This window comes from Neltuma alba, unplaced genomic scaffold, assembly GCF_004799145.2.
Source record: "Neltuma alba isolate B1F8T4 unplaced genomic scaffold, ASM479914v2 tig00010596_pilon, whole genome shotgun sequence".
Classification (NCBI taxonomy): domain Eukaryota; kingdom Viridiplantae; phylum Streptophyta; class Magnoliopsida; order Fabales; family Fabaceae; genus Neltuma; species Neltuma alba.
Window position 1 is genome coordinate 1 of NW_021635458.1, and position 25327 is coordinate 25327.

The 25327-nt window shown below is 36.2% G+C and overlaps 4 protein-coding genes across 4 annotated transcripts; 2 read left to right on the forward strand and 2 right to left on the reverse strand.

Annotated features, from left to right (window-relative positions):
- Positions 1-6932: 6932 nt before the first annotated feature.
- On the reverse strand, positions 6933-9917 carry LOC114757454 (uncharacterized). Its single transcript, XM_028946513.1, has 4 exons — positions 9686-9917; positions 9556-9604; positions 7209-9027; positions 6933-6995 (listed from the first exon to the last, which is right to left on the reverse strand). Exons 1-4 carry the CDS (start codon positions 9915-9917, stop codon positions 6933-6935), a joined length of 2163 nt encoding a protein of 720 aa, XP_028802346.1.
- A 3737-nt stretch (positions 9918-13654) lies between these two features.
- On the forward strand, positions 13655-15100 carry LOC114757486 (uncharacterized). Its single transcript, XM_028946555.1, has 2 exons — positions 13655-14352; positions 14464-15100. The coding sequence occupies exons 1-2, from the start codon at positions 14081-14083 to the stop codon at positions 14906-14908; spliced, it is 717 nt and encodes a 238-aa protein (XP_028802388.1). The 5' UTR covers positions 13655-14080; the 3' UTR covers positions 14909-15100.
- Positions 15101-19647: 4547 nt separating this feature from the next.
- Positions 19648-21553, forward strand: LOC114757455 (putative peptidyl-tRNA hydrolase PTRHD1). Its single transcript, XM_028946514.1, has 2 exons — positions 19648-20034; positions 21109-21553. The coding sequence occupies exons 1-2, from the start codon at positions 19648-19650 to the stop codon at positions 21289-21291; spliced, it is 570 nt and encodes a 189-aa protein (XP_028802347.1). The 3' UTR covers positions 21292-21553.
- A 313-nt stretch (positions 21554-21866) lies between these two features.
- On the reverse strand, positions 21867-23214 carry LOC114757456 (nucleoporin NUP159-like). The gene has a single exon (XM_028946516.1). It carries the CDS (start codon positions 23212-23214, stop codon positions 21898-21900), a length of 1317 nt encoding a protein of 438 aa, XP_028802349.1. The 3' UTR covers positions 21867-21897.
- Between the last annotated feature and the right edge of the window lie 2113 nt (positions 23215-25327).

The following is a 25327-nucleotide window of genomic DNA, read 5'->3' on the forward strand; positions in this document are numbered from 1 at the left end:
TTTTGTTGAATATGCTGTGACTGATTGGCGAAAAATGGTTATCTGTGGAAGAAGATGGGCGAATGGGTTTGGGTGGGAAGGGAATTAGAAGATCAGTTAGGAGGATGACAAGATTAGTTTGGGAAATGACGACACTTGAATGGGTAAAGGGCAAATTGAATTGGTTAACTATTAATTGATCTGAAGAGATGTTGAAGTGATAGTGTCGTTTAAAATGACAAAATTGAAGTAGGGGGATTGACAAGTTGATAATGCAAAATAAGAATGTGTAATTGACAAGTTGGTAATAGAAAATAACAAGTTGAATATAATGAATAACAAGTTATTGAGCAGTTGGGAAAAAGAAGGTTGCCATGGTTCCTAACAAGTTAACAATAGGAAATGACAAGTTTAAAAATGACAATAAGAAGTTGGGAATAAGAAAGGCGATTATGACAAATGGAGAACTTTATAATGTAAAATAACTAGTTGATAATTATAAATGACAAGTTAATGATGATGAGAAATAACAAGCATGAGAAGTAGTTGAGACTAACAAGTTTACTTTGAGAAATTAACAACTTGCTTATATGAAATTACAAGTTCATGTTTCGAAATAAGAAGTAAATGGTGGTGATGTAAGAAGGCTGTTGGTTACAGAATAGGTGTTAAACAGAGGTGATAGTTAGTTAGTAAATGTGGTTGTGAAGGATTGTATGTTGAATATTTTGCAGGAAGAGGAAGATGGCATCAGAAGGAGCCTCTGGATCAAAAAAGGCACACAACGGTTGGGTGTTATTCAGAAGTGAGTTTATGGCCACAATAGCTGACCCTGACATGACAGCCAAACAAAAAAGAGATGCTGCGTCAAATGCATGGAAAGCTCTGGGCCTGGCTGAAGAGAAGATGAGGTACACCGAGGAGGTGAAGAAAAGAAGGGCACAAAAGGGAGAAGAGGAGAAAAAGAAACATGTCCCATCATTTCTAACCCGGGTGTCCCTGAAGGGATTAAGAAAATTACTGCACTTTGTGAACAATAATGAAGACTTAAGGGAGAGGGTTGAGAGGATGGGCTTCGGGAGGCTGTTGAAGGTTGGATTAAAGAGACTACCCCGTGATCTCATTGTGACCATGCTGAGATCATATGACCCGCCAACGCATCAATTTACAATCAGGGGCAAATCAGAGGAAATAGGAGCAGAAGATGTTGAGCAACTGCTAGGAATCCGTCACGGTGGGGAGGAGGTGAAAACTAAAGTTGATGAGAGTGATGCTACGTATCAGGAGTTGAGAAATGAATATCGAAAAGTGTCATTCAGCAAAATACTAAACGACATTGTTTCAGGGGAGGAGGATCACAGATTCGAGTTTTTATTTGTGCTATACACCTGGGTACTTTTCTATGTCCGAATTCAAGCTCAGAAGTGAGTGAGAAGTTGGTTAGAGTCATGCGCTGCACAATGGATGACTTTGGAAAGTATGATTGGGCTACCTATATTATAAAGGACCTCTGGAAAGAAATGGGGAGACTATGTCAAAGGGTACAGGCGGGGCAATAGGGCAGGGGAGTAGCACTGTTGGTGGCTGCATATACTTACTTCTGGTATGACTATTTTATTTGTCATTGTGTTTGCATTTGATTACCGATGTGCATAACGTTAATGTTGTATATATGTGGCTGGCTTGCAGCTTTTTTTTGGTGAGAATTTTAACCTAAACACGCCTGTTGGCCGAGAGTCCACTACTGCAATTGAATACTGGACTGATGAGAAGATAAAAGAATTGGCCAGCAAGGAGAGGAAGAGTGTTAGGGGAATTATGTATGGAGGAAAAGGCAGTGAAGCTGTGACAGGGAAAGAAGAGAGGATAATTGTAGAGTTTTTGGACCCGGTATGTGGTATAATTGGTAAACTAAAGTTTTTATTTCGTAACCTGAACTTGTTATCTGCCATAGTATTGTTGTCATTTCCTATACTGAAGTTCTGATTTGCTATAGTGACATAGAGCTTTGTCATTGTTAAGTTGTAATTTGGCAAACTTAGTTGTTATTTGCGCAATACTTATTATGTGTGATTGGCCATATTGAACTTATCAATAGGTAGACTGACTTGTGATTTTGTATATTGAACTTGTCATTCGGTATAATGAACTTGTCATCTGCGATACGTGAGTTGTGATATGGTTTACTGAACTGTCATTCGGTATAATGAACTTGTCATTGCCATACGTGAGTTGTGATATGATTTACTGAACTTGTAATTCTGTATATGAATAACTTGTGATCTACCATACCTAATTGTAATTTGGTTTACTGATGTCATTCGGTATGATCAACTTGTCATCTGCCATACACGAGTTGTGATATGGTTACTGAACTTGTCATTGGGTATAATGAACTTGTCATCTGCCATACGTGAGTTGTGATTTTGTTTACTTAACTTGTCATTCGGTATAATGAACTTGTCATTGCCATACGTGAGTTGTGATATGATTTACTGAACTTGTAATTCTGTATAATGAACTTGTGATCTACCATACCTTAATTGTAATTTGGTTTACTGATGTTGTCATTCGGTATGATCAACTTGTCATCTGCCATACACGAGTTGTGATATGGTTTACTGAACTTGTCATTTGGTATAATGAACTTGTCATCTGCCATACGTGAGTTGTGATTTTGTTTACTTAACTTGTCATTCGGTATAATGAACTTGTCATCTGTCATACCTAAGTTCTGATTTTGTTTACTGAACTTGTAATTCTGTATAATGAACTTGTGATCTGCCATACTGAATTGTAATCTGGTTTACTGAGGTTGTCATTCGGTATAATAAACTTGTGATCTGCCATACCTAAGTTGTTATTTGTTTATTGAACTTGTAATTCTGTATAATGAACTTGTGATCTGCCATACCTGAATTGTAATCTGGTTTACTGAGGTTGTCATTCGTATAATAAACTTGTGATCTGCCATACCTAAGTTGTTATTTTGTTTATTGAACTTGTAATTCTGTATAATGAACTTGTGATCTGCCATACCTGAATTGTAATCTGGTTTACTGAGGTTGTCATTCGGTACAATAAACTTGTGATCTGCCATACCTAAGTTGTGATTTTGTTTACTAAACTTGTAATTCTGTATAATGAACTTGTGATCTGCCATACCTGAATTGTAATCTGGTTTACTGAACTTGTCAATATGTCATAGTGAAGGTGTCATTTTCCATAGTGAACTTGTTGTTGTATATACTTACTTGATTAATGTCTTTTACATGCAGGAGCTGAAGAAGTTACGTGAGCGCCTAATGAAGAGGATAGAGGAAGGGCAAAAGATGCTAATGAAAATGGTGGATGAGGAGTTGGTGAAGGTGCAAATCCCAAGACAGGGAGATGGTGGGAAGGGTAAATCAAGAGGAAAGGCTCGGGTTGAGACAGTGCCTACAAATAGAAGTGACTCTGAAGATGATGAGGAGGAGAGGCGCAACAATGATGACACAACTGAGGAAAAGGAGAAGGATGAAGTAAGCAGTGAAGATGGAGACAGTCATGGGAAGGGCGACACAGAGAATGACAGCGACAATGAAGAGATGGAGGAAGAGGGTCAAGGGGATGGTGATGACAGGAGCGAAGGGGAGAGGGAATACAAGGGTGATGCAGAGGGTGACATACCTGCAGCCAGTCCCCCTAGGGAAGTGTCACCCACCATTGAAGGTGATGAGGGTGACATACCTGCAGCCAGTCCCCCTAGGGAAGTGTCACCCACCATTGAAGGTGATGAGGCAGAAGGTCACTCACCGATGGAGGTATCCCCCCTGGCCATTGTTGAATATGTTGGGCCTGATCCAGAACCTGTATCTGTGGAGGCACAACAACTAAGGAGATCTACTAGGGTTCGGTTCAGCAAGATCAAGTCTCCTTGGTTGGAGTTGAAGGCACAATCAAGAGTGAAGAGGCCTATGGAGCCCAAGGATATTTTGTTCAACTTAGTCAGCCGAGCTGTCAAAGGTGATGAGGGTGAGATGTAAGTGAAAATCTTTGCTTATGTGATCTTATTTGTTGACTACATGTTAACATAACACATCTAGTAACTCACTTGAATATGTTTCAGTCCTTTGATCAGAATGTTTGATGAAGACATCCCCCGACGATTGCTGCATTCGCTTGGTGGAAATAACAGGGTGAGTAACCGAGTGATGTCGTTGGTCTGTAAGGCTTTGGTGCAAGAGCAGCAGGCAGTTGAAGGCCGAGTTAAGAGGCATATATTTGATGCAGACTTCATGGTGAGGTTTCTGTATTACTAATAGGCTTTGTTGATTTACAAGATTGGAAATGAAAATGACAGAATAAAGTGTGTTACAGTGAATAAGAACTTGGTTTTCTGCATTTCACAGGCCATAATGACCCGTGATCCAGCTCGTTGGGATCCTAACCAGCATGCACGACAAATACTTCCGCATTATGTTGGCTACAACATAGGTGACTGTGACTTGATTCTGGGTCCTGCTCTAGTTGGGGAGCATTGGTTCTGTTTTGCATTCGAACCAAAGACCCAGAAGTTTAATGTCCTTGATTCCATGCGAGCAAGTTTACAGCGTAAGAAGACCACCTCCAAGCAGAAGGCAGCCACATATGACCCCCAAGAAATGGCCATCACCGGATATGTAAGATGTTACTGACCTGTGCATGTTAGATAGGGAAATGACAGTTTTATATTGTTATCCTTTTGATGAATATGGCATATGTGCAGAGGGATCGGTTTGAAGACATACTTCACATGGTCAGACCAGATTTTAGTGATAACTTGGAAATTGTCTGGCCTGATGTACCACAGCAGAAAAATTTGTGAGTGTATACACCCTACTCATGTGATATGTTATTTGGCTGTGTTGGTTTGAGGAGCTGAAACTGTTAGGGTGGTGTTGTGGGCAGGAGGGACTGTGGTGTGCATGTGCTCATATGGCTCAAGAAATGGGAGCCTGATGTTTCCCTTGAATATACCGAGGTATTGACATTACCTTATTTATTGTGCAATCAAGAGTGACCACGTGTGACTTGTTTGGTGGTAAACTTGCTGTGCAGGCTGATGTGTCCTCTTTTCGGCGCGAGCTGATGTGGTGGCTGGTGAACCATGATGACAATGAATGCCGTCACAATGTGTATGATCTTATCTCACAACCAGAGAAGGGCCGAATGACCAAGAAGAGGAGAACGTCTTTATAGAGAGCATTTAAATTAGGCTGTGACTTTTACTAACTTTGTCAATTGATTCATTTGTTGAAATTGTATGCCAATTATTGTAATGGTTATGATATGCTTGGATTGATGGTATAACAGCACTTATATTTGGAATGACAAATTTCCCTTTAGTCAGGCCAAATGGCCAATGACAAGTTTAGTACAGGTAACGACAAGTTCATTATGGCCAATGACAACTTGTGAAAAGGTTTTCATACAAATTTGTGATTCTGTATTAAAGGTGGCTAAATTTGCACATTGATTCACGGAATGAGAGGTTGACAAAGGAAAATGACAAGTTGACAATGCCAAATCACTGGTTCCCAAGATGTTTTCATGCAAGGGAAAATTTCTATTCCAATTAGTGGAATTCCACTTATGACAATCACAGAATGACAGGTTCACTAACGAAATTGACAAGTTGACTAGTGAAACTTACAAGTTCCCATAAGGTTTTCGTGAAACCGAGATTTTCCGTTGAGATGAGTGGATTCCCACTTATGATAATCACGGAATGACAAGTTCACTAAGGAAATTGACAAGTTGACTTGGGCAATTTACAAGTTCCGATAAAGTTTTCATGAAACCGAGATTCTCTGTTGAAACTAGTGGATTCCCACTTACGATAATCATAGAATGACAAGTTCACAAACGAAAGTGACAAGTTCACTAGCGAAAGTTACAAGTTCGAATAATGTTTTCATGAAACGACTGGATTTTCACTACTGGTAAACACAAGGTTACAACTTCAGAAAGGGAAATGACAAGTTTATTATGGAAAATGACAATTTCCCAGAAGGTTTTAATACATTTTCATACTTTTGAAGACAGTGATTACATTGCACATTTCTGACAGCAACCACTTCTGATAAACACGGAATGACAACTTCATATTGCCAAATGACAACTTTACTATGCCAAATGACAAGTTCCTATAAGTTTTGACACATTTCGTTTTCTGACAGCAACCACTTCTGATAAACACGGAATGACAACTTCATATTGCCAAATGACAACTTTACTATGGCACATGACAAGTTCCTATAAGGTTTTGACACATTTCGTTTTCTGACAGCAACCACTTCTGATAAACACGGAATGACAACTTCATATTGCCAAATGACAACTTTACTATGGCACATGACAAGTTCCTATAAGGTTTTGACACATTTCGTTTTCTGACAGCAACCACTTCTGATAAACACGGAATGACAACTTCATATTGCCAAATGACAACTTTACTATGGCACATGACAAGTTCCTATATGGTTTTGACACATTTCGTTTTCTGACAGCAACCACTTCTGATAAACACGGAATGACAACTTCATATTGCCAAATGACAACTTTACTATGGCACATGACAAGTTCCTATATGGTTTTGACACATTTCGTTTTCTGACAGCAACCACTTCTGATAAACACGGAATGACAACTTCATATTGCCAAATGACAACTTTACTATGCCAAATGACAAGTTCCTATAAGGTTTTGACACATTTCGTTTTCTGACAGCAACCACTTCTGATAAACACGGAATTACACTTTGCACATTTCTGACAGCAACCACTTCTGATGAACATGAAATTACAAGTGCACAAAAGCAAATGACAACTTAACTATGCAAAATAACAAGAAGTGACAAGTTCTGATTTCTTTGACACAACAAGTTCTTTACAACATTCAATGACAAGTGCACATTAACTTACATCTTCCACTTAATGTCCCTTTGTCCCAAACATAGAAGTAACAAAAAATATATGTGCACATCTACTAACATCCTGCTCCCAAAAAAATTAAGAAGGATGAACCCTATATGTGCCAAAAAAATTAGTTGTCCCATTTGTAAGTGGAAGTCAACTTGGGTTAGGATTTTTGCATGTCCTCTTTGTATGTCCAGGATGAAGACATCTAGTGCAATGATATATTTTTTTGTTGTGGAATTGTGATTCCTTTCTATTTCTTCTTGGTCTTCCAGAAGGCCTAGCAGTGACTGGGGGTAAAAGCAAGGGTTGAGCAGTAAGATTCTCAAACGTATAGTCATTCAGGTGAGGCATATCAATTGTCACCACTGGAACCATGCTCCGGGCATAGATTTTTTCTTGGGATGAACGTTTGTAACACTCTTCAACATAATCATAAACGTTTCCCCCTATGGTCTTAATGGCTGCACAAGCATGTGAGCATGGAATCCCTAACATTTGCCAAGTTCCACAGCTACATTTGTGTAGGCCAAGGTCCACTCTTTGGTCTCCACGTGATGTGTGCACGCATATTCTTCCCCCTCCATAATTCTCACAGTGCATGTACCTACCGAAATACACATGCTCCAATACTTTTGCCTCTATTTTTGGCCCAACGCAATTACTCCACTTAGTCATTGCTGCATATGATGCATGCATCTTTCTTGCTACTTTCTCCCGGTGCTCATGGATCATTTGGGCCACGTTATGCTTCCTCTCCCTTACCATCCAAGCATTAAAAGATTCAGCTAAATTAGTTGTTATGTTGTCCCACCTTCTATATGGGAACTTGCTCAATGCCCACCTATCCACATCACCTTGATTGATAACCCACTCATATAACTCATGAGACATGGTTCTGAGATCATCCAGCGCATGATCAAACTCATCCGCAAGTCTTGCATAAGCCACTTTATCCAGTACCTTTAATGCATCTTCCTTTGAATTTTCACTTGTCCTTCTCCGACCTCTGTTTAATTTCATATATTCAGAGCTAAAGTTCTCCTTCACATGCCTATAACAGTATGCATGCCTTTCACCCCCAAATATTGCTTGCACAGCACCAATTATAGAATTATGTCTATCTGACACAATAGTCAGTTGCATTGAACCAACAATTTGTTTAATCTTGTGAAAAAACCACGTCCAGTCATCAAGATTCTCTCCCTTCACCACTGCTATTGCAAACGGCAACATCTCATTATCCGCATCATATGCCGAAGCTGACAGTAATGTCCCCTTATATGGACCACTTAAATGAGTACCATCAACATATAATATAGGCCTTGCACCGTTCAAAAAACCCTCAACACATGCACCGTATGCAATGAACACACGCTCAAATCTATTACCAATGGAGGCCCATTCAGCAACCGTTTTGTCATCAGTTTCCTTCAACCTTTCACATAACCATGGTATTAACATATAGGACTGTTCCGGTTTCCCATGTATTTCTTCCATTGCCTTTTCCTTTGCTCTATATGCCTGACAATATGTAAGCCTCACACCATACTCCCTCTCCAACATCTTCCTTATCTCAGTGGGCCGTTTTTCAGCATGGTCCCTTATCTCTTCAACTATTACTGATGATGTCAACGCAGCACTCCCACCATAAGTCACAATCAAATTGTCTTGGGCTGAATGAATGTGCTTATTGCAAAATGTAGTCACACGTAATAGATGACTGTTCTTTCCAACAGCATTTGCACATATCTTCCAAGGACACCCTTCTACTTTACACCTCACATTCATCTTCTCCTTACTATTCCTGATATATCTTGCTGCAAACTTCTCTGCAATACTGAACCTGTACACAGCTTCCCTAAAAGCAACAGCATGTGGAACATATTGGCCCACTCCTACAAACACTCCTGCCCATTTCGTACAATTCATCTCGCCCGTCAGTCTTCCCTGACTCTCTGAACCACTACACTTGCTTCTCTGACTTGATCCGCCTCCTTCAAAAGTTAGGCATTCAACTCCATTCTCAACATTCACTGGCTCATGTTCATCACCAATGGTCGTTTCAAATGTATTCATATATTGTGAAAGTCCAAATAAATTCTCACTCCTGCCACCATAATACCAAGTTAGGACAGCTATATTCAAACGACAGGTTTGAATAAAATAACATGTCTACATATCTAAATAACAAGTCCGCATATGGTTATTACAACTTTACTAACTAAAATAACAAGTCTACATCTACAAACAATTCCTTGCTCAATTAACAAGTCCGTAAGAGGTAATTACAACTTGAGTTACTCATATAACAAGTTTCCATATAGAAACTACTGGTTAGTAAAATAACATCTACAGATCTAAATAACAAGTCCGTATATGATAATTATAACTTCAATACGTTGAATTACAAGTCTACATATGGAAATCTCTGCTTATGTCTAATAACAAGTCTGCATTTCTAAAACACAAGTTTACAAATGGAAATGACATGTCCACTATGTTCAATAACATGCTTGCATTTACTAATTACAATTTAGGACTGCAGCACCATTAGCTTCATTACAATATTTCTATACGAATTACCAACAATATATTAGTAAATAACAAGATTCAATTGGAAAACATAACCACTTACACGTCTGGATCATTCCTTGCTCTACGTTCCCTATCATTCCCTTTCCCTCCTACATACACATGACCACTGCTGTCATTATATCTAAACAAGTTGCTGATATCACCATCATCACAAAGATCAATCAATGTACTCTCATCAAATTTAACTTTATACTTAATCTCATATCCACCACCATCATTGCCTATCCACTGTGAAATTATTCCACACAACTCGTCTACTGTTATCCATTCTTTTATACTGGTTACCCTTACACTCCCTCCAATATATTTAACTATCCCTTCACCATTTGCTTCAAAATGTCCACCAATGTGCACGTAACAGAACAACTCCTTCCCACAGCTTCTTCGGTTATTGAAATCCATTTTTCATACTAATCTGCAGCAAAAATTTACGTTTAGTCAGTACGTTAGCTTCACTAATAAATATTTACTCATTTATTCCATCGACTCAACCATTTACATACCAAATTAAAAACCCGTGACCTCCTGTCTTCCCAACATCACTTTAGGCCTTCACAACTTCACTTTAGGGCTTCACAACTTCACTTTAGGGCTTGACGACTTCAACACCGAAAATCATGGTATCGTCATTCCCTCATTCCGCGGCAACACCTCAACGTTCACGGTCAAACTAACGGCCATTATCCAACCTACACTCTGCCAAACCACTACACTCTGACCCCTTCCCCATCGCAACCAGCACCGTGCACTACAAATGACAGATGACCGTTCAGACTACGAAAACAAAAATATCCCACCTCCAACTAACCACAACCTCCTACATTGTCATATCTTTCATCTTCAACTACACCTCCCATTCCCTCCCTTCCTCCAGCCTACTCACCCACACAGCAGAGATGAAGATGGAGAATGTGACGATGTGTAACTCTTACAGGGAACAATACAAGAATGGTTTACTCAGTAAGTTAGTCGCATTATTGCCAATGTTCGAAGATCCCAATATCGCACATATTCGTTCGGCTCATCCTACTCCGCCAGCTCTCCCGCCACCCATTAAAATCCTGGTCTCTGCCTTCATTAACAGTCATGATGAGTGAGGGGCATTTCAGCCATTTTCCTTACATTTCATAATTGCAAATTGGGACCGGGTCCTCTGCAGCAATTTCTCAAATTGGGGGTCCCTGATTGCCATTTTATATATTGGGGGGTCTTTATTTACAATTTCCCCTTATTATAACCCTTTTTAATTATTATTGTAGTTTTTGAAATTATGCTTTCCCAGTATCGTAACTCATAAACATAATGATGCAAGTGAAGTGGAACGGCCCAATGGATGGCCTGTTGGGTCGTAGGGTCAACCAAGTTAGGCATCCTCATCCGCCATTCACTTTCCTTGCTTTTCCAGCCACACGCCCTCCTTTCATTTTATGTATCATAAAATGATCACCTCTTTTTTCTCTATTTTAGAAAAAAACATATTAAACAAATGAAATGCAGTGGTATATGCGACTATGAACAGGGTAAAAGGTCGTGCGGGAGACGCGTCCTAGAATCAAACTGGCCCCCAATTAATCTCTTCTCCTGTGTACCGCCACTCTTTTTAATATAAGAGTTTATTTAATTTTTATTTTTATTTTAAATTTTAAATTTTAATTTATTTTATCTGTTGTATTTATTTGTCTTTTTTAAATAGTTATTATAATAATAGTAATTCTAATCAATACACTTGATTAGTGAGAACATTTTAAGAAAGATAATATTTGTTTATTATAAATAATTAACTTAAATAATTTCTTTAATCTACTTAAATTAGTTAACTAGTTTTTATATTAAAAACCAGAGATAATATATAAACTTCAAATTTAAAGAGAGATATAATTCGTTTTATAAATTTTAATTTAGGTTTGTTTTACCATTTGTCACATTTTTTATATATTCTCTTTCATCTTTTTTCTATATCTGAAAATAAAATAAAATATTTTTTTATTTTTTTATTTTTAACTAATTTTACTTAATTATTTGTTATTTATGAATTGGCTACTTAAAGCTTATCATAAATAATACCACCAACAAACTATCATTTTCATAAATCTCCACCCCTTGCGTGCGACGCCCGGTTTCTTGCGTATGCGCGCGTCCACGTGCTTCCCCAGCGCGTGCTGCTAACATCTATTTCCCATCTCTTTAATAAATAACACCATGCATATATCACTTTATAATTAAATACTCTTCTGGTCCTTCATATAAGACCTATTTAACTAATTTGATTAGATTAAGGAAGTTAGGTAAGTTAGTTAATTATAAGAAAAGTGACACATTTTTCCTAAAACACTATAATAATCTTTTTTAATGCCTCCTCTCCCTCTTTTACTTGATTATGGTTGAGGGAGTGTCTATAAGGGTAATTTAGAGAAAATTGATAAATATGAGAAATGAGTCTTATATTTAGGACCAAAACTAATTTAAAAGTTGGGTCTTATATTAAGGAGTGGAGGAGTATTAAATATGAGCTTTTTTTTTTTTTTAACAGGTATTCAGACTTTTTAGTTCTTTCTGCTACACCTAAATCTGTTAGGAAGCTAAACCTATTCTAACACAAACATACCCACACAAACTTATGACCTCCTTCGTGGAAAAAAACAGACTTATTATTCTAGATTCAAAAGTCTCTGAGGTCATGAGAATGTTTCGAGCTTATATTATACGCATCGGGTCATTAATATAATATTTATTTAACTAATTTGATTATATTAATGAAGTTAGGTAAGTTAGTTAATTATAAGAAATGTAACACGTTTTTTTAAAACACCATAATCATCTTTCTTAATACCTTTCTCCCTCTTCTACTTGATTATGGTTGAGGGAGTATCCATAAGGGTAATTTAGAAAAAATTAATAAATATGAGAAATGAGTTTTATATTTATGATCAAAACTAACTCAATAATTGAGTCCTATATTAAGGATCGGAGGAGTATTTGATGGAATGATAAAAATTCTGGACCCCAAATTAAATTGGACCCTGTTTAGTGGAATCATAGAAGCCCACTGTGTATTTATTAACAAAACTAAATATGGAGTCGGAGACATTAGTCAATAATGATGAATCAAGCTGGCAATAATGCGGTTTTGTTTGGATCTATTTACAGAAAAACAAGAAGAGGATAAAATCACGAGAGGTTGTGGCGTCTGGATATTGTCTTCTTCTCCAGCGTTATCAGCTCATTTCATTTGAAAAAGCGGACCTGGATAACGCATAGCCGTTTGAATGCGTAAGTCATTTTATATCGGGAAAGAAAAAAAGGAAAAATATTAGGTAAAAAAGAAGCTGAAAACATAAAACAAATTTAAAATACATATGATAATATTTTTGTCTGCCTTTTCAATTAAAAGATTTAAATAAGCCCTGTGTAAATAAATCTCATCTATCAAAATTTGTATTTTGTAATTCTGGGAATAGATTATTGATGTATACAATACCATAAAAATTAAATATTAAATGTTTTAAAGAACAGATGTTATGCACGCTTTTAGTCTACACTGAGTACATTTTATTTTGCATAGCATGAAATTAAAACAAATACATACTACCTCTGGTCTTAATTATAAGAGCTAGTTGACTAGTTTGAGGAGACTAAAAAAATAAGTCAAGTTATTTATTTGTAATAAATATGTGTTGTCTTTCCTTAAATACTATTGTTAATCAAGTGTATTGGCTATAACTACTATTGTTAAAAGGATTATATTGAAAAAAATATTTAAATATGAGAAACAAAATGGATTAGGGTTTTACATTTAAGACCAAAATAAAAATCAAATAAGATCCTATATTAAGAACCGGAGATAGTATAAATTTATATTTCACAGTCTTCAATCTTTTTGCCAACGATGTATCGCAATCCTCATAGACCATATTCTTCACCCGCAATCTCCTTCAATCATAGATATTTGTAATTTATAAACACATAAATGATGTAACTTAATATTATACATGTGTACATATATATATGAACACAAACATTCTTCTTTACTCATATAATACTAGTTTTGATCTTAAATATAATATTTAAAAAATAAAAAATAGCTAAATGGATTATTTATCATCATCATGAGAGAGGTAAACAGACTAAAAACTTGGAGAGCCGAAAAGCGGATCCTCTCTATAATTCAGGCAGCGTGCAAAGTGCGTGCTGTTTCGTTTACTGTTCACCCTATCAGGTTGGGTTAGTCAGAAAGTAAGGAATTGTGATCACAATCTCAGTTTCTCTGGCGTCTCTCCTCTGCGTCCGTCCCCTCCTTTTCCTCCGCCGGCGACGTTACTCTCTCTCTCTCTCTCTCTCTCTCTCTGTGACACCCATTTTGCTGTATAGTTCATATCCTCTCTCCTCAAAAATCAATCCTTCTTCAACCCAGAGCCTTCACCTGCGCCTTTATCCTTATCTGCTAAAACAATCCACCTCTGTTCTCAAAACCCCTTTCCTTCCACGCAAAACTCCCATACTCCCCTATTCGCTCGCTTAATTACCATCCTTATGCTCTCCCCCCTCCCAGGATAAAGCAAATTCAAATGGACGTTTTACCGGGCCCCACTTTGACCATCGACGATGATTCCCCGCCGCCGTTCGTCTGTGAAAACCAAACGGACGGGTCGGTTCTCCGGGTTATGGAGCCGCCCCAGTTTTTTGCGGCCGATGGTTCATCCGGGAGTTCGTCCTCCATCGGAACTCCAGATGAAAGTGGAGAAGATGATGAAGAAGGCAGTGAGGAGACGCAGAGCAAGTTGAATCGAGGAATAGGATTAGATTCTTGGGATTCTTTAGAGGAGTCGCTTCCCACCAAGTTAGTTCCTTCATTTTCGTTTTATTTTTCCTGCTTATGTTAAATCTGACCAAAATCCGAAATCTTATTTGGATTAATGAGTATAGGAATTAACGGGAGCGATGCATGCAGGAAGGGATTGTCGGGTCACTTCGATGGAAAATCAAGGTCTTTCACAGATTTGAGCCAAGTGAGGTCGGTGAAGGAGTTGCAGAAACAAGAGAACCCATTCAACAAGAGAAGAAGACTTCTCATGGCGTCAAGGTTGTCTAGAAGATCCGCTTTCTACAGCTGGTCTAACCCCAAATCCATGCCTCTTTTACCCCTCCATGAAGAAGAAGAAGAAGAAGAAAAATGTAGAAAGCTAGCCGCGTCACCGTCGTCGCTATCCTCCTCTTCCTCCTCCTCGTTAACAGAGGAAAAGAAACAAGAAGATCAAATACCGCTGCGACGGCGACAGAAGACGGCACCACCAGAATTGACGAGGCTTCGACCAGCTGGGAGCTTCAGGCTAAGGAGCTTTTCACTTGCAGATCTTAAAGAACATGACGACGAAGAAGAAGAAGAAGATGCTTAACATGTGACGTATTTTGTTCTTAGCAGCAAGCGGGCACTTTTCAGTGTTTTGGTTTTAGAGTTGGATCCAAAAAATGAAGCTTCATGTAATGACACGAGTAGTATGATGCGTATTTCTTGATCTTGATTCCTGAGTTGCGTATTGGCATTAGTGTTCAAAAGAGAGAGAAGAGAAGAAACACAAGTTGATGGACTTTGATTAATATGTTTTTTGATATTAAAATTAGTTTAATTTTTAATATGATTTTGAATATAGACTCCAATTAATTTTATTTTTTATATTTATTTATTTTTTAAAAAATAATTTTTTAGTAATTATATATGTTAAATGTTTAATTAATTAATAGTTTTAGTTAATGTATATAATTCGTAGGTATATTTTTTAAAAAATTTGATTTATATTTATTATAAATAAAGAACTTAATAAATTTTTTAATTTTATCAAATTAATTCATTAATTTTTATACTAAGAGTCAGAAGCATTACGGATTGAAAAAGCCTGCGGATTTGAGTATTCCATTTCACTGAAAGTATCTCGGACAAATCTTATCCTGTCTTGTTAATTATTAATTATTGAAACCCGCATGAAGAATGACTTCTTTTTCTGAATTTTTTATTTTTGGGTATAAGGCGTGAAGAATGACTTTATCTGGGACTTCTGTTTAATAATGCGTTCGTGAGTTACGAAAGCAACTTGGGTCCGTTCCTTCTGTCAACGTGTTGAACAAAAACAAGGAATCTGGAATCAAATTAGGCTAAACTTTTGGACCAGGTAAACTTTAACTTAATATTTTCTGTTTGTGAGTAATATACACCTACCCTCTTCGCGTGCATATAGTCTTCTATCGCGGCTTAATGCATTATGTACGATTTAAATACTACTCCAAGTTTTAATTATAAAATATTATTTGTAGACTATAAATAAGATTTTATGATTAAGACTGGAGTTAGTATATGAATATCAATGTTTATTGTTTATGAAAAATATACTTATTCGTGCTGCTTATTTTATTTCATAATTAATATTAGTTTTAATTGTGTATTTCAGTCAAGTCTCCTAAAAATGTTAGGAAAATTGGCCAAAAAAAAAATGTTAGGAAAAATTATAAATGAAGACCCCTCAATATGTAAAATTGTGATTTAAGACCCTGACTTTAAAAAATAACAAATAAGGATCGAGTTCTACTTTTGCAAATATGAAATGTGGGTGAAATATCTAAAATGTCCCATCGTCTATTGAAGTTTTCTTTCATTAAAGTGAACTTGTTATTTCTAATAGTCAACTCGTTATTTGGCATATCCTCAGCCAAGTTATGATTTGGTCTACTAAAGTTGTCATTCGCTAAAGTGAACTTGTCATTTGGCTGAAAGATATTTTAGACATTTCACTACAATTTCATATTTGCAAAAGTAAAACTGAGTCTTTATTTGTTATTTTCTAAATTTGAGATAATTTTACTAGGAAGTCTTTATTTGTAATTTTTTTAAAATGTTATTGCAACTTGTTTAATAATCTTTTTTTTTTTAATTGCCAATTTAGAAGAAGAGGAGAAGGGAGGCAGAGAGGTCAGGAGCAGGGTCGGTAGTCGGTACATACTGAACATTTTATGGTACATAATAAGATATGCAAGTACAACTCTAAAGTAAAGTCACAGGACAAGCAGCGAAGAACAGGGGATTGGCTTCAAGATCGCCCTACATCTTGATGTGACATAATATTAACCTATCACATATAGTTTAATGCTGGATTGCTTTCTACTTAACCAGATTGCTTCCTGCTTAATTTTCTTTACGCTTTGAAATATGTTTAACATAAAAACTAGTTAAATAATTTAATTATATTAAAAAAATAAATTTAGTTAATATTTATAATAAATAAGTATTATTATTTTTCTAAACTATCCTTATATTAATAATTACTATTATTATAATATTTATTTTTAAAAAAATATAAAAAATAAAATAAATTAAAATTTTATATTCAGAACAAAAATAAAAATAAAAAAAATTAAAATTTTATATTTAGAACAAAAATAAAAATAAAGGTACTTATTCATCAAATGTATATGCGCGCGCGTCAGGTCCGATAAAAAAAAAGGGAACCGACAGGGTTGATATGGATTACTCATGTTTAATTAGAAGCAGCTCTCATCTCAAGCACATTCTTGGCTCTTGCTCAACATCATCGGCGACCCCGAAGGATTCGAGGATGTCATCGCGTATCATTTAATATTGTTCATGTTTAGTATAAATATACAGAAAAATATGATTAATTAATACAGTAATACCGCGCTTTCAGAACATCCAAAGCAGATCCAAAGGTTAATGTCCCTTGCTGACCTGTTATGGACTGAGGCCCAAACACCACAAAGTACGGATATCACGAGGAAAAATTGAGCTAGGCGTGGTACTCTTTAATATAAAAATTAGTTAATTAATTTAGATAGATTAAAAAAATTTATAAATAATTTATTTGTAATAAATAGATGTTATCTTTCTTATAATACTCTTCTTAATCATATGTATTAATTATAACTATTATTTAAAAGAACATTTAACATGCAAATTTGTTACAATGACTATTTTTAAAAAAAAAAATAAATATAAGTAATAAAATATATTGAAATCTTAGACTACCTTATGCCCTGTTTACAAATAGGATCATATAATTATGATCAAAGATAATATTAGTATTTATGATCAAATTAAATGTAAAATTAGCATGGAGACAGCGTTAAAGATTTAAAATCAAATCAAAGCGTGAAATCCGATTTCGGAACAGGAAGCAGCACAGCGCCGATGAGGATTCATCTTTAAGCGTCTTGATGACGTGGTACATTGTACGCTCTTGGATCATGTGGACGAACAGGATTTTAGGACATTGAGAAGATCTGGATCCGGAATTGGTGACCTCCCGTTTTTTGGGTCATCACTAGCTAGGTGAATATATTGGGCTAACTTTCATTTTCACGCCCCCATTTCTTGGGCTGTTTCCACGAAATGAACTTCACTCTCAATTCAAGGTTTGCTGGGTGCTGGTCCGGAAAGTTATTCATCATATATACGTGGCAACGCCATATCGCTCGATAAACACAAACTTTATCCCTAGGGGTGTGTTTGGTTGGAGGGGAGGGGAGGGGAGGGAAAATGAGCCCCTCCCCTCATTTGGTTAAAAATTTTGGAGGGGAGGGGAGCTAAAATGTCCCCTCCCCTCCCCCATTTTGGCTCCCCTTCAAATTGAGGGTTTTTGGAGGGGAGCCAAAATTTTGGACTATTATGCCCTTATGGTTTTTTTAATATTCCACTTCTATCCATAAAATATATTATTATAATATTTATTTCAAATAAAAAATATATTATCCTAAGTAAAAGAATAAAAAATATATACATTATTATAATTAAAAATATATTATAAAAATTATTTAAAAATAAAAATTTATTTAAATAAAAAATTATAATATATAAAATTAATTGTTTTTTATAAATATATTATTTATTAAATATATTTTAAAGTTGGAAAAAAGATAGCCTAAAGAAAATAAAATTTTATTTTTCTTAGAGCATATAAAATTTGTTAATTTGATTATTTTAAATATATTATTATATTAATTAGAATAAAAAATTACTATACCAATTTTTTAATACACATATTAACATGATAAGACTGAATTTTTATTAAATTATATAATTTAAATTAAGATGTAAATTAATTTATATAATATATCAATAAAAAATATAAACTAATATGTAAGGGTAAAATGGTAAATTGATTATTACTATCCCTCCCCTCCCCTCCCCTCCTTGAACTAAACAAGGGATCATTAAATACCCTCTCCTCCCCTCCTTTTTAATCAAACCAAACAAGGTGAGGATAAAACCTCCCCTCCCCTTCCCTACCCCTCCCCTCCCCTCAAACCAAACAGACCCTAGGGGTAAAAAACAATCAAGGTTCTTGGCCCATATGACCCCCCTTTTTTTTAACAAATGAGCTAGGGTGAAAAAAATAATGTTTTCTTCCAACATAAAATTTGAATTAACTTTTTAAAAATAATTTTACCACATACAAGATAGATATAAAAATATTTTTTTTCTATGGAAGCATTTTTAATTGTTTTTTTTGGGGCTATTATTGTCTTAATTGATTTTAGAATATTGAAACTTCCCACCTAATCATGTATTTTTCCGATCTTTAATATAAGACCCATTTAACTAATTTGATTAGATTAAGAAAGTTAAGTAAGTTAGTTAATAATAAGAAATGTGACACTTTTTTTCTAAAACACCATAATCATCTTTCTTAATACCCCTTTCCCTCTTCTACTTGATCATAGTTGAGAGAGAATCTATATGAGTAATTTAAAGAAAATTGATAAATACGAGAAATGGATCTTATATTTAGGATCAAAACTAATTAATAATTGGGTCCTATATTAAAGACCAGGAGACTAGCTGGATGCTCAATAGTCAATACCGAGCTAACTGAACTGTTATAATTTCAACTAAAGTTACCTGGGGGTCAATTTCCATTGGCGTTCTTATTACTGAAATCCGAGTACATCATTTGACTTTGGGATTCAGAAGTTCGTTCCACTGTTTCAAGGTCAACGAGAGAGTCACTTTTCATGGTAACCCAAGAAAACGTAGGAAAAAAACTAAAAAGGGCGCCGAAAAATAACTGCCAGTAATTCAGGGGGGAAAAAAAAAAGAAAGGTATTTCGTCACCCCTCACGGCGGACTTTCATGGCGTGGGCCGTCTCATCGGGTCGTTTCTTCCTTTGTCCCTCTTCTGGTCTTAGCCTCGTTTTCTCAAGCGCGAGAGTTAGGGCCACACAGACATTTCTTTGGAAGCGAGTGAGTAGACTCAGCGCTCGCTCGATGAGTCAACCCGGTTCTGCGTCCTCCACCGTTCCCGTTAGTACTTCCTCTCAAAATGACGAGTCGCAGGCCGAAATCGCCGACGTTATCGTGCAATACGTGGTGCTCCGGCGAGACCTGATTGACACTTGGCCCCTTGGAAGCGTGGTTACACAAGGTTGCCATGCTTCTGTGTCAGCCATCTGGTCCAATAAAGATGATCCTCACACCGTCGATTACTGCAGCCCGGAGAAAATAGATTCTATGCACAAGGTAAGGTTTCTTGTTCCCTCTTACAAGCGACATTCGGTATTACGCTAATAGAAATTATATTTTTTTAATTCCCAAATCGTCATCTCTGTCTTTTGGGCAATGAGTTGCAATTCTGTGTAAAATTAGGATATCTTCTTATTCCTTAATCTAATCGTAGAGAAAGAAAGAATGTGGAATTTTTTCTTTTGTAGTGGCGATCGACGGAGCTGGAAGTTCATTGGGGCATTAGCATTATCTCGATGACATTGGAATTTTAGTAATTATGAGTAACTTCAGTTTTGTTTATGTTAACTTGGATCCAGTTCAGACATATCTTAGAAATAGGCGGCTAGGGATATAAATGTTTCTTGAACTTAAGATAATGGATACGATGAATTCAGAATTCGGGAGGCAGGTCTCAATCCGTTGAAGAATGATCATTTTGCATTTGGTGGTCTTTAAGTTTCTGTCAAAGTTGGTCTTTTGGCCTGGCACGAATTTTCTGGATTGTTATATATTTGGTATCAAATCTTAAGTTTCTTATTCGATTGATAATTTAACTCAGCAGATATGCTGCGTTACATTTTTCATTTGTTCTCTGCCATTCTTCTCCTTTATTTAGAAGAGGAATGTTGAGATGATAATATGAGTTGTGCAAAATCAGGCTTTTTTAAGAGAAGGAAAATATTGTATATTACTTTTTTCCTTTTCACTGCGATGCATCATATGGAATCTGCATAATGTGCTACACTTTTCATGAATTGCGAAAGCGTGTAGTGGTACTGGTTTTATTATATTTTGATGTTTATACACTCTAACTTCTGCTCATTAAACTTGGAACTAAGAGATTAAATACTAATTGATTGATGTATATGGAAGATAAAAGTCCAACATGAAGTTAACAAAGCTAAAGTGTAAAAGCTGATAGCTATGAAAGAAAATTAGATCTTTTGGCTTCTAAGGCCTTACTCTGTAATTTTATCGCGCCAACAGAGCTAAAGTGTAGAAGCTGATGTTTTGGCTTACACGTCATTGCTTTAAAATTTTACGTCACTGAGTTTACTCATTAAATTTCTTCTTACTCTTTAAATGTAGGTCACACTTGAAGTGAAAGGAGAACCTCAGATTATAAACTTGTCTGAGAAGCTCACATCTGGTGGCATTGTTCACAAATTGTGGATTGAACAACCTGAAAACATACCAACATGCCTTGCAACAAAACCTTATCCAAAATCAATGGTATCTTCGTATTTTAAGAAGTTGAAACTCTGCAAGTGATCCCATGTTTGATATCATCCCTTTTTTTTCCTGCTACCTGGGAGGAAATGCACTGAAATGCGATGCAAAGTGCTTGTTTTTTCTGGCATATTCTCTTACACTGTTAAACAGATTTCAAATGGAGCGGCTGATTAGTAAGTCCATTAACAATGCATCCGTGATAATTTTTTTTTACATCTAGCTTAAATGCTGGCCTTCATGGTTGTAAACTTTCAAATCCTTTTATTTACTCAATGAAAGAGATCGTGTTCCAATGAGGCAATTGTTCGGTGGTTTGAGGCGGTAGATTTCGTGATCGAAATTTCTATGGTATCCTACTATATGCATTAATTTGACAAAAGAATCTGTACAATAATATGTATGTACATATATAAGAGAAAGATAATGTTACAACATTTTCTTATTCGTTGAATCAACGATGAAATCAACTACCCTAGAATATTTAACAAAGTTTGATTGTGAGGTCCTTCCAAGTTTTTATGAGCAAGTTGCTTATCGTCTAAAAATATTGTCCACGTATGCCATCTTTTGTATTAATTTTTCTGCACTCAGGTTGTATGGATAATCTGTACCAATGAGGCACCCTCGTCAAATACGAGGCTTGCTTCATTTGGATGAGGTTTGATGGTCAATGACACTCTGAAACGCCCCAGCCAGTGCTTTCACCTTATTCTTCCTCATCTCCATCAATTTGTTTGCTGTCTCTTCGATAACGTTTGCTTCTTCTTTTGGTGGTTTGGACTCTGTCTTGACCTCTGCAACTTCACTCTTGGGTGCAAGTTCATCACCGTGAGTCTTACCTTCACTTATTCCTGTTTCCTCCCCTTTCTTCTCTTTCAATGTCTTTCCCTCATTGTTGTTCTCACTCTCTCTAGCTTCTATAACTCCACCTTCTTCTTTTTCCTTTTCTGTGACCTCAACATCTCCATCACCTGCAAGCTGCTCTTGTGGGTGTCTCCAATTTTTACTTTCCCCTTGACTTGTAGTCTCTTCATCTCCATGCTCATCCTTTGTTTTCTCTCCTTTTGGCTTCCCTTTCGCTTCCTCTACGTCAGTAACAGAAACTGGCTCACCCTCTGGCACACTTGGAACTGCCCCCTCGTCATTAGCTTGAATATGAGGTTGATCAGGCTCAACCTTGTGTTGCTGCTCATGTTCGCATTCGTGTTGTTCAGTATTATCAACATGTGGTGGAAGCTGGAATGCTTCTACAACGTCTTGGTGTCCGGCATCTTCAACCTTTAATGCTCCCTGCTCTTGTTTTGTTGCTGGGGGCACAGTTTCAAGTCTAGAGGTTTTTGCAGTCACATTAGAGCTCTCTGGAATATTTGTTGAGTTGACTGGAGCATAAACTACCTTCTTCCTGGTGGCAGGAGCAGCCTTCTTGGGAGTCGTGCCCGTTTTCAACAATGCTGGTTTGGGATTTGCAACCTTGGGTGTCTTTAAGGTTGTCTTAGAAATGGGTTTGGAAGAGAAAATGGTTTTAGGTAGGGAAGGAGTTGAAGTAGATGAGGTCTGGAGAGGTGATGGTGTTTTGTGAGGAGGGCCAAGAGAGACAAGTGCTTTATGGCTCTGAGACCTTAAAGAGGAGACCTCCTTGGCCTTAGGTTTGTATGAAATGGAATCTGATACTGGCTTTCTGTTTACACTAGGCTTCTGAGTAGCAACATCACTCTTAAATTGCTTCAATGACGGGGATTGAGACTCAGAACGCAAGCTTGTTTTAGGCTTCACATAACTTGGCATTCGTCTCTCCCATGTCTTGTCCTTGTGATCATTTGAGGTGCTTCTGTGGGATGGTTTTGTGCTCTCTTTGATGCTCCTAGGTGTAGTTTCAGAGTTGGACATCGGGATTGGGCCCTTCTTCGCCTTCTCAATTCCGCTGCTTTCTTTTGCTTTTGCTCTTGTTATTGATATTGCCATCTGTTCTTTATATATTTACGTGTCTCACTTCTCAGTTCTCCGATATGTTTTCCACAAAAAGGAATCTGCACGTTATCATCAAATAAATAACAATGTCACGCCTTGTTTTGTGGCATTATTAAGGAAATACACAATTTTCAATCTTGATATTCCTAGCTAGGTCTTAGCCTCAGTCATCTTGATATTACTGATTTACTATACAAATCACAAAGGAAAGTCTCACGACAAAAAGTGCCCAACTATTGTCATATAAGAGGTTATAGCTAGAAATTACTACGTTTTGGACACCCTAAATCCCCGCGAAGAGAATAGAGAGCTTCAACCAAAAAAAAAAAAATTATGAATCATGTGACAATGAACGATTGTGTTTCACGTCTTTGATGAAGTTGATTGGAAAGTCAAGATTAAAAAAGAAAGAAGAAGCGCGGATTACAAATAAATAAAACAGAGAAGGTTGAAATGAGATAACGTACCTTGATATAAGGAATTAAAGTTGACAAGCATGTGCAAAATGAAAAAGAAGAGGAGGAGGAAGAAGAAGATGACAGGATTAAAAATGAAATGTGGGGTAATTACTCCACACCTTTGAGAATTAGTCATTCACTAATTATATCGATTCTATCTTTGCTTTTCACGTTCTTTGTTGTAAATTAAGGCATCGCCAGCTTGACTATGCCTTTCGCCTCTGTTTGGACCAAACACGCCTCTCCATGTATAACATTACTAAGTGCTGCAACACATAATTGTTATTATTTCTTTCATCCTACAGGGCAAACCAAAAAACCATGCAACTCGTTGATGATGCCAGCTCCTAATTCTGATTATTCAAAAACAAAAAAAACTATAGAGTTTGTGTGATTGTTTATTTGACCCATGCCTTGTGGTATCAAATACTAGTATTTAAAGTAATGAATTTGACTTTCCGGTAGTCTTGAAGCATCCATGTATTTCTATTTAAACAAAATAAAAATAATTTTAAAGTTTTGTTAGATATCAACAGAAATGATATAAATGAATATATAGTGATAAATGGAATTTTTTTTTCCGGTGAATGACAATTCTATCTCCTTTCCTTTTTTTAGGCCCTCCTTTTTCATAAGCTAGCCCCACAAAGGAAGGCCTTCCCATCCAATTAAATATTTGGCTGAAATTCAACAATTTTGGATAATCCTTTCGTCAACTTTTGTGGGGCTAAAAGCCAACAAGCTGTTTCTTCTTCAAGTCTTGGGAAAAATGTTTCATTTTTTTTTAATTAAAAAGCATTTATTTTCTAACTCCTGCATGCAACCCAATAATAGTTTTACAGGGTTTTTTTTGTCATATATAGGGGGAGGGAGGGAGAATTTATGGGCCTCAGATGTGGTCCAAATGGATGGCTATTAATTTCGGTCATTAATGAAGTTTATCCAAAAAATCGATAAAAAGAAGCAAAGATGAAAAGACGGCTAATAAAGAAGAAATAAATGAGAACAAAGAGTGAAAGCTAACAAAACGTTACATCACTCAAAGTCAAATGGGAATGGTTATCGTTCACAAAACACCTTCATCCATTCCCTCCCTTTACTACGCATGGCTGCCTTCCAGCCTTTCATATTTAATTTGTTGATGGCCTTTTTTCTGTTTTAATTTAATATATCCGGTTTGTCTTCTAATATATGGGATAACTGATTGATTTGAAATCCAACATTAAATAAGAATATATTTGTTTTCACTCACCGCTGAAATTAATCAATGGATATTGCTGCAATCATTAAATCCCATCTATCAAGGATTTAATTAATTAATTGACAGATGAATTTGCTGAGCTTGGTTTTTGGGTGCAGTCTTCATTTTTTCGACCATGATTTACTAATGAAGGGGAATCGCGGTCATTTAATCGTGCCTAATTAGACTACTAAAAAAAAAAAAATTGATACAGTTGTAAGTGACATTTCTTCGTTTTTTTTTATTTTGAAATTTTTTTATAAAATTATGTTTGTTTTCGTGTAAATAATTAAACGAAGCACAAAAACCATAAAATCAAAGCCGCTCTGCAATATGACAAACAACCTAATTTGTGCAATTCTCTTACTCAAACTGACATAACATAAAAATAATATAAAAATTAGATAAC

What these genes read in the sequence shown, in the direction of transcription:
- LOC114757454 (XM_028946513.1), bottom strand. Translation starts at nt 9,917, where the DNA reads ATGGATTTCAATAACCGAAGAAGCTGTGGGAAGGAGTTGTTCTGTTAC. An exon ending in TAAAGTTAAATTTGATGAGA is followed by an intron (nt 9,605 to 9,685) that starts GTACATTGATTG and finishes ATGTGTATGTAG; the next exon opens with GAGGGAAAGGGAATGATAGG. An exon ending in GCAAGGAATGATCCAGACGT is followed by an intron (nt 9,028 to 9,555) that starts GTAAGTGGTTAT and finishes TTATGGTGGCAG; the next exon opens with GAGTGAGAATTTATTTGGAC.
- LOC114757455 (XM_028946514.1), top strand. Translation starts at nt 19,648, where the DNA reads ATGGCGTGGGCCGTCTCATCGGGTCGTTTCTTCCTTTGTCCCTCTTCT. An exon ending in AAATAGATTCTATGCACAAG is followed by an intron (nt 20,035 to 21,108) that starts GTAAGGTTTCTT and finishes CTTTAAATGTAG; the next exon opens with GTCACACTTGAAGTGAAAGG.
- LOC114757456 (XM_028946516.1), bottom strand. Translation starts at nt 23,214, where the DNA reads ATGGCAATATCAATAACAAGAGCAAAAGCAAAAGAAAGCAGCGGAATT.
- LOC114757486 (XM_028946555.1), top strand. Translation starts at nt 14,081, where the DNA reads ATGGACGTTTTACCGGGCCCCACTTTGACCATCGACGATGATTCCCCG. An exon ending in GAGGAGTCGCTTCCCACCAA is followed by an intron (nt 14,353 to 14,463) that starts GTTAGTTCCTTC and finishes CGATGCATGCAG; the next exon opens with GAAGGGATTGTCGGGTCACT.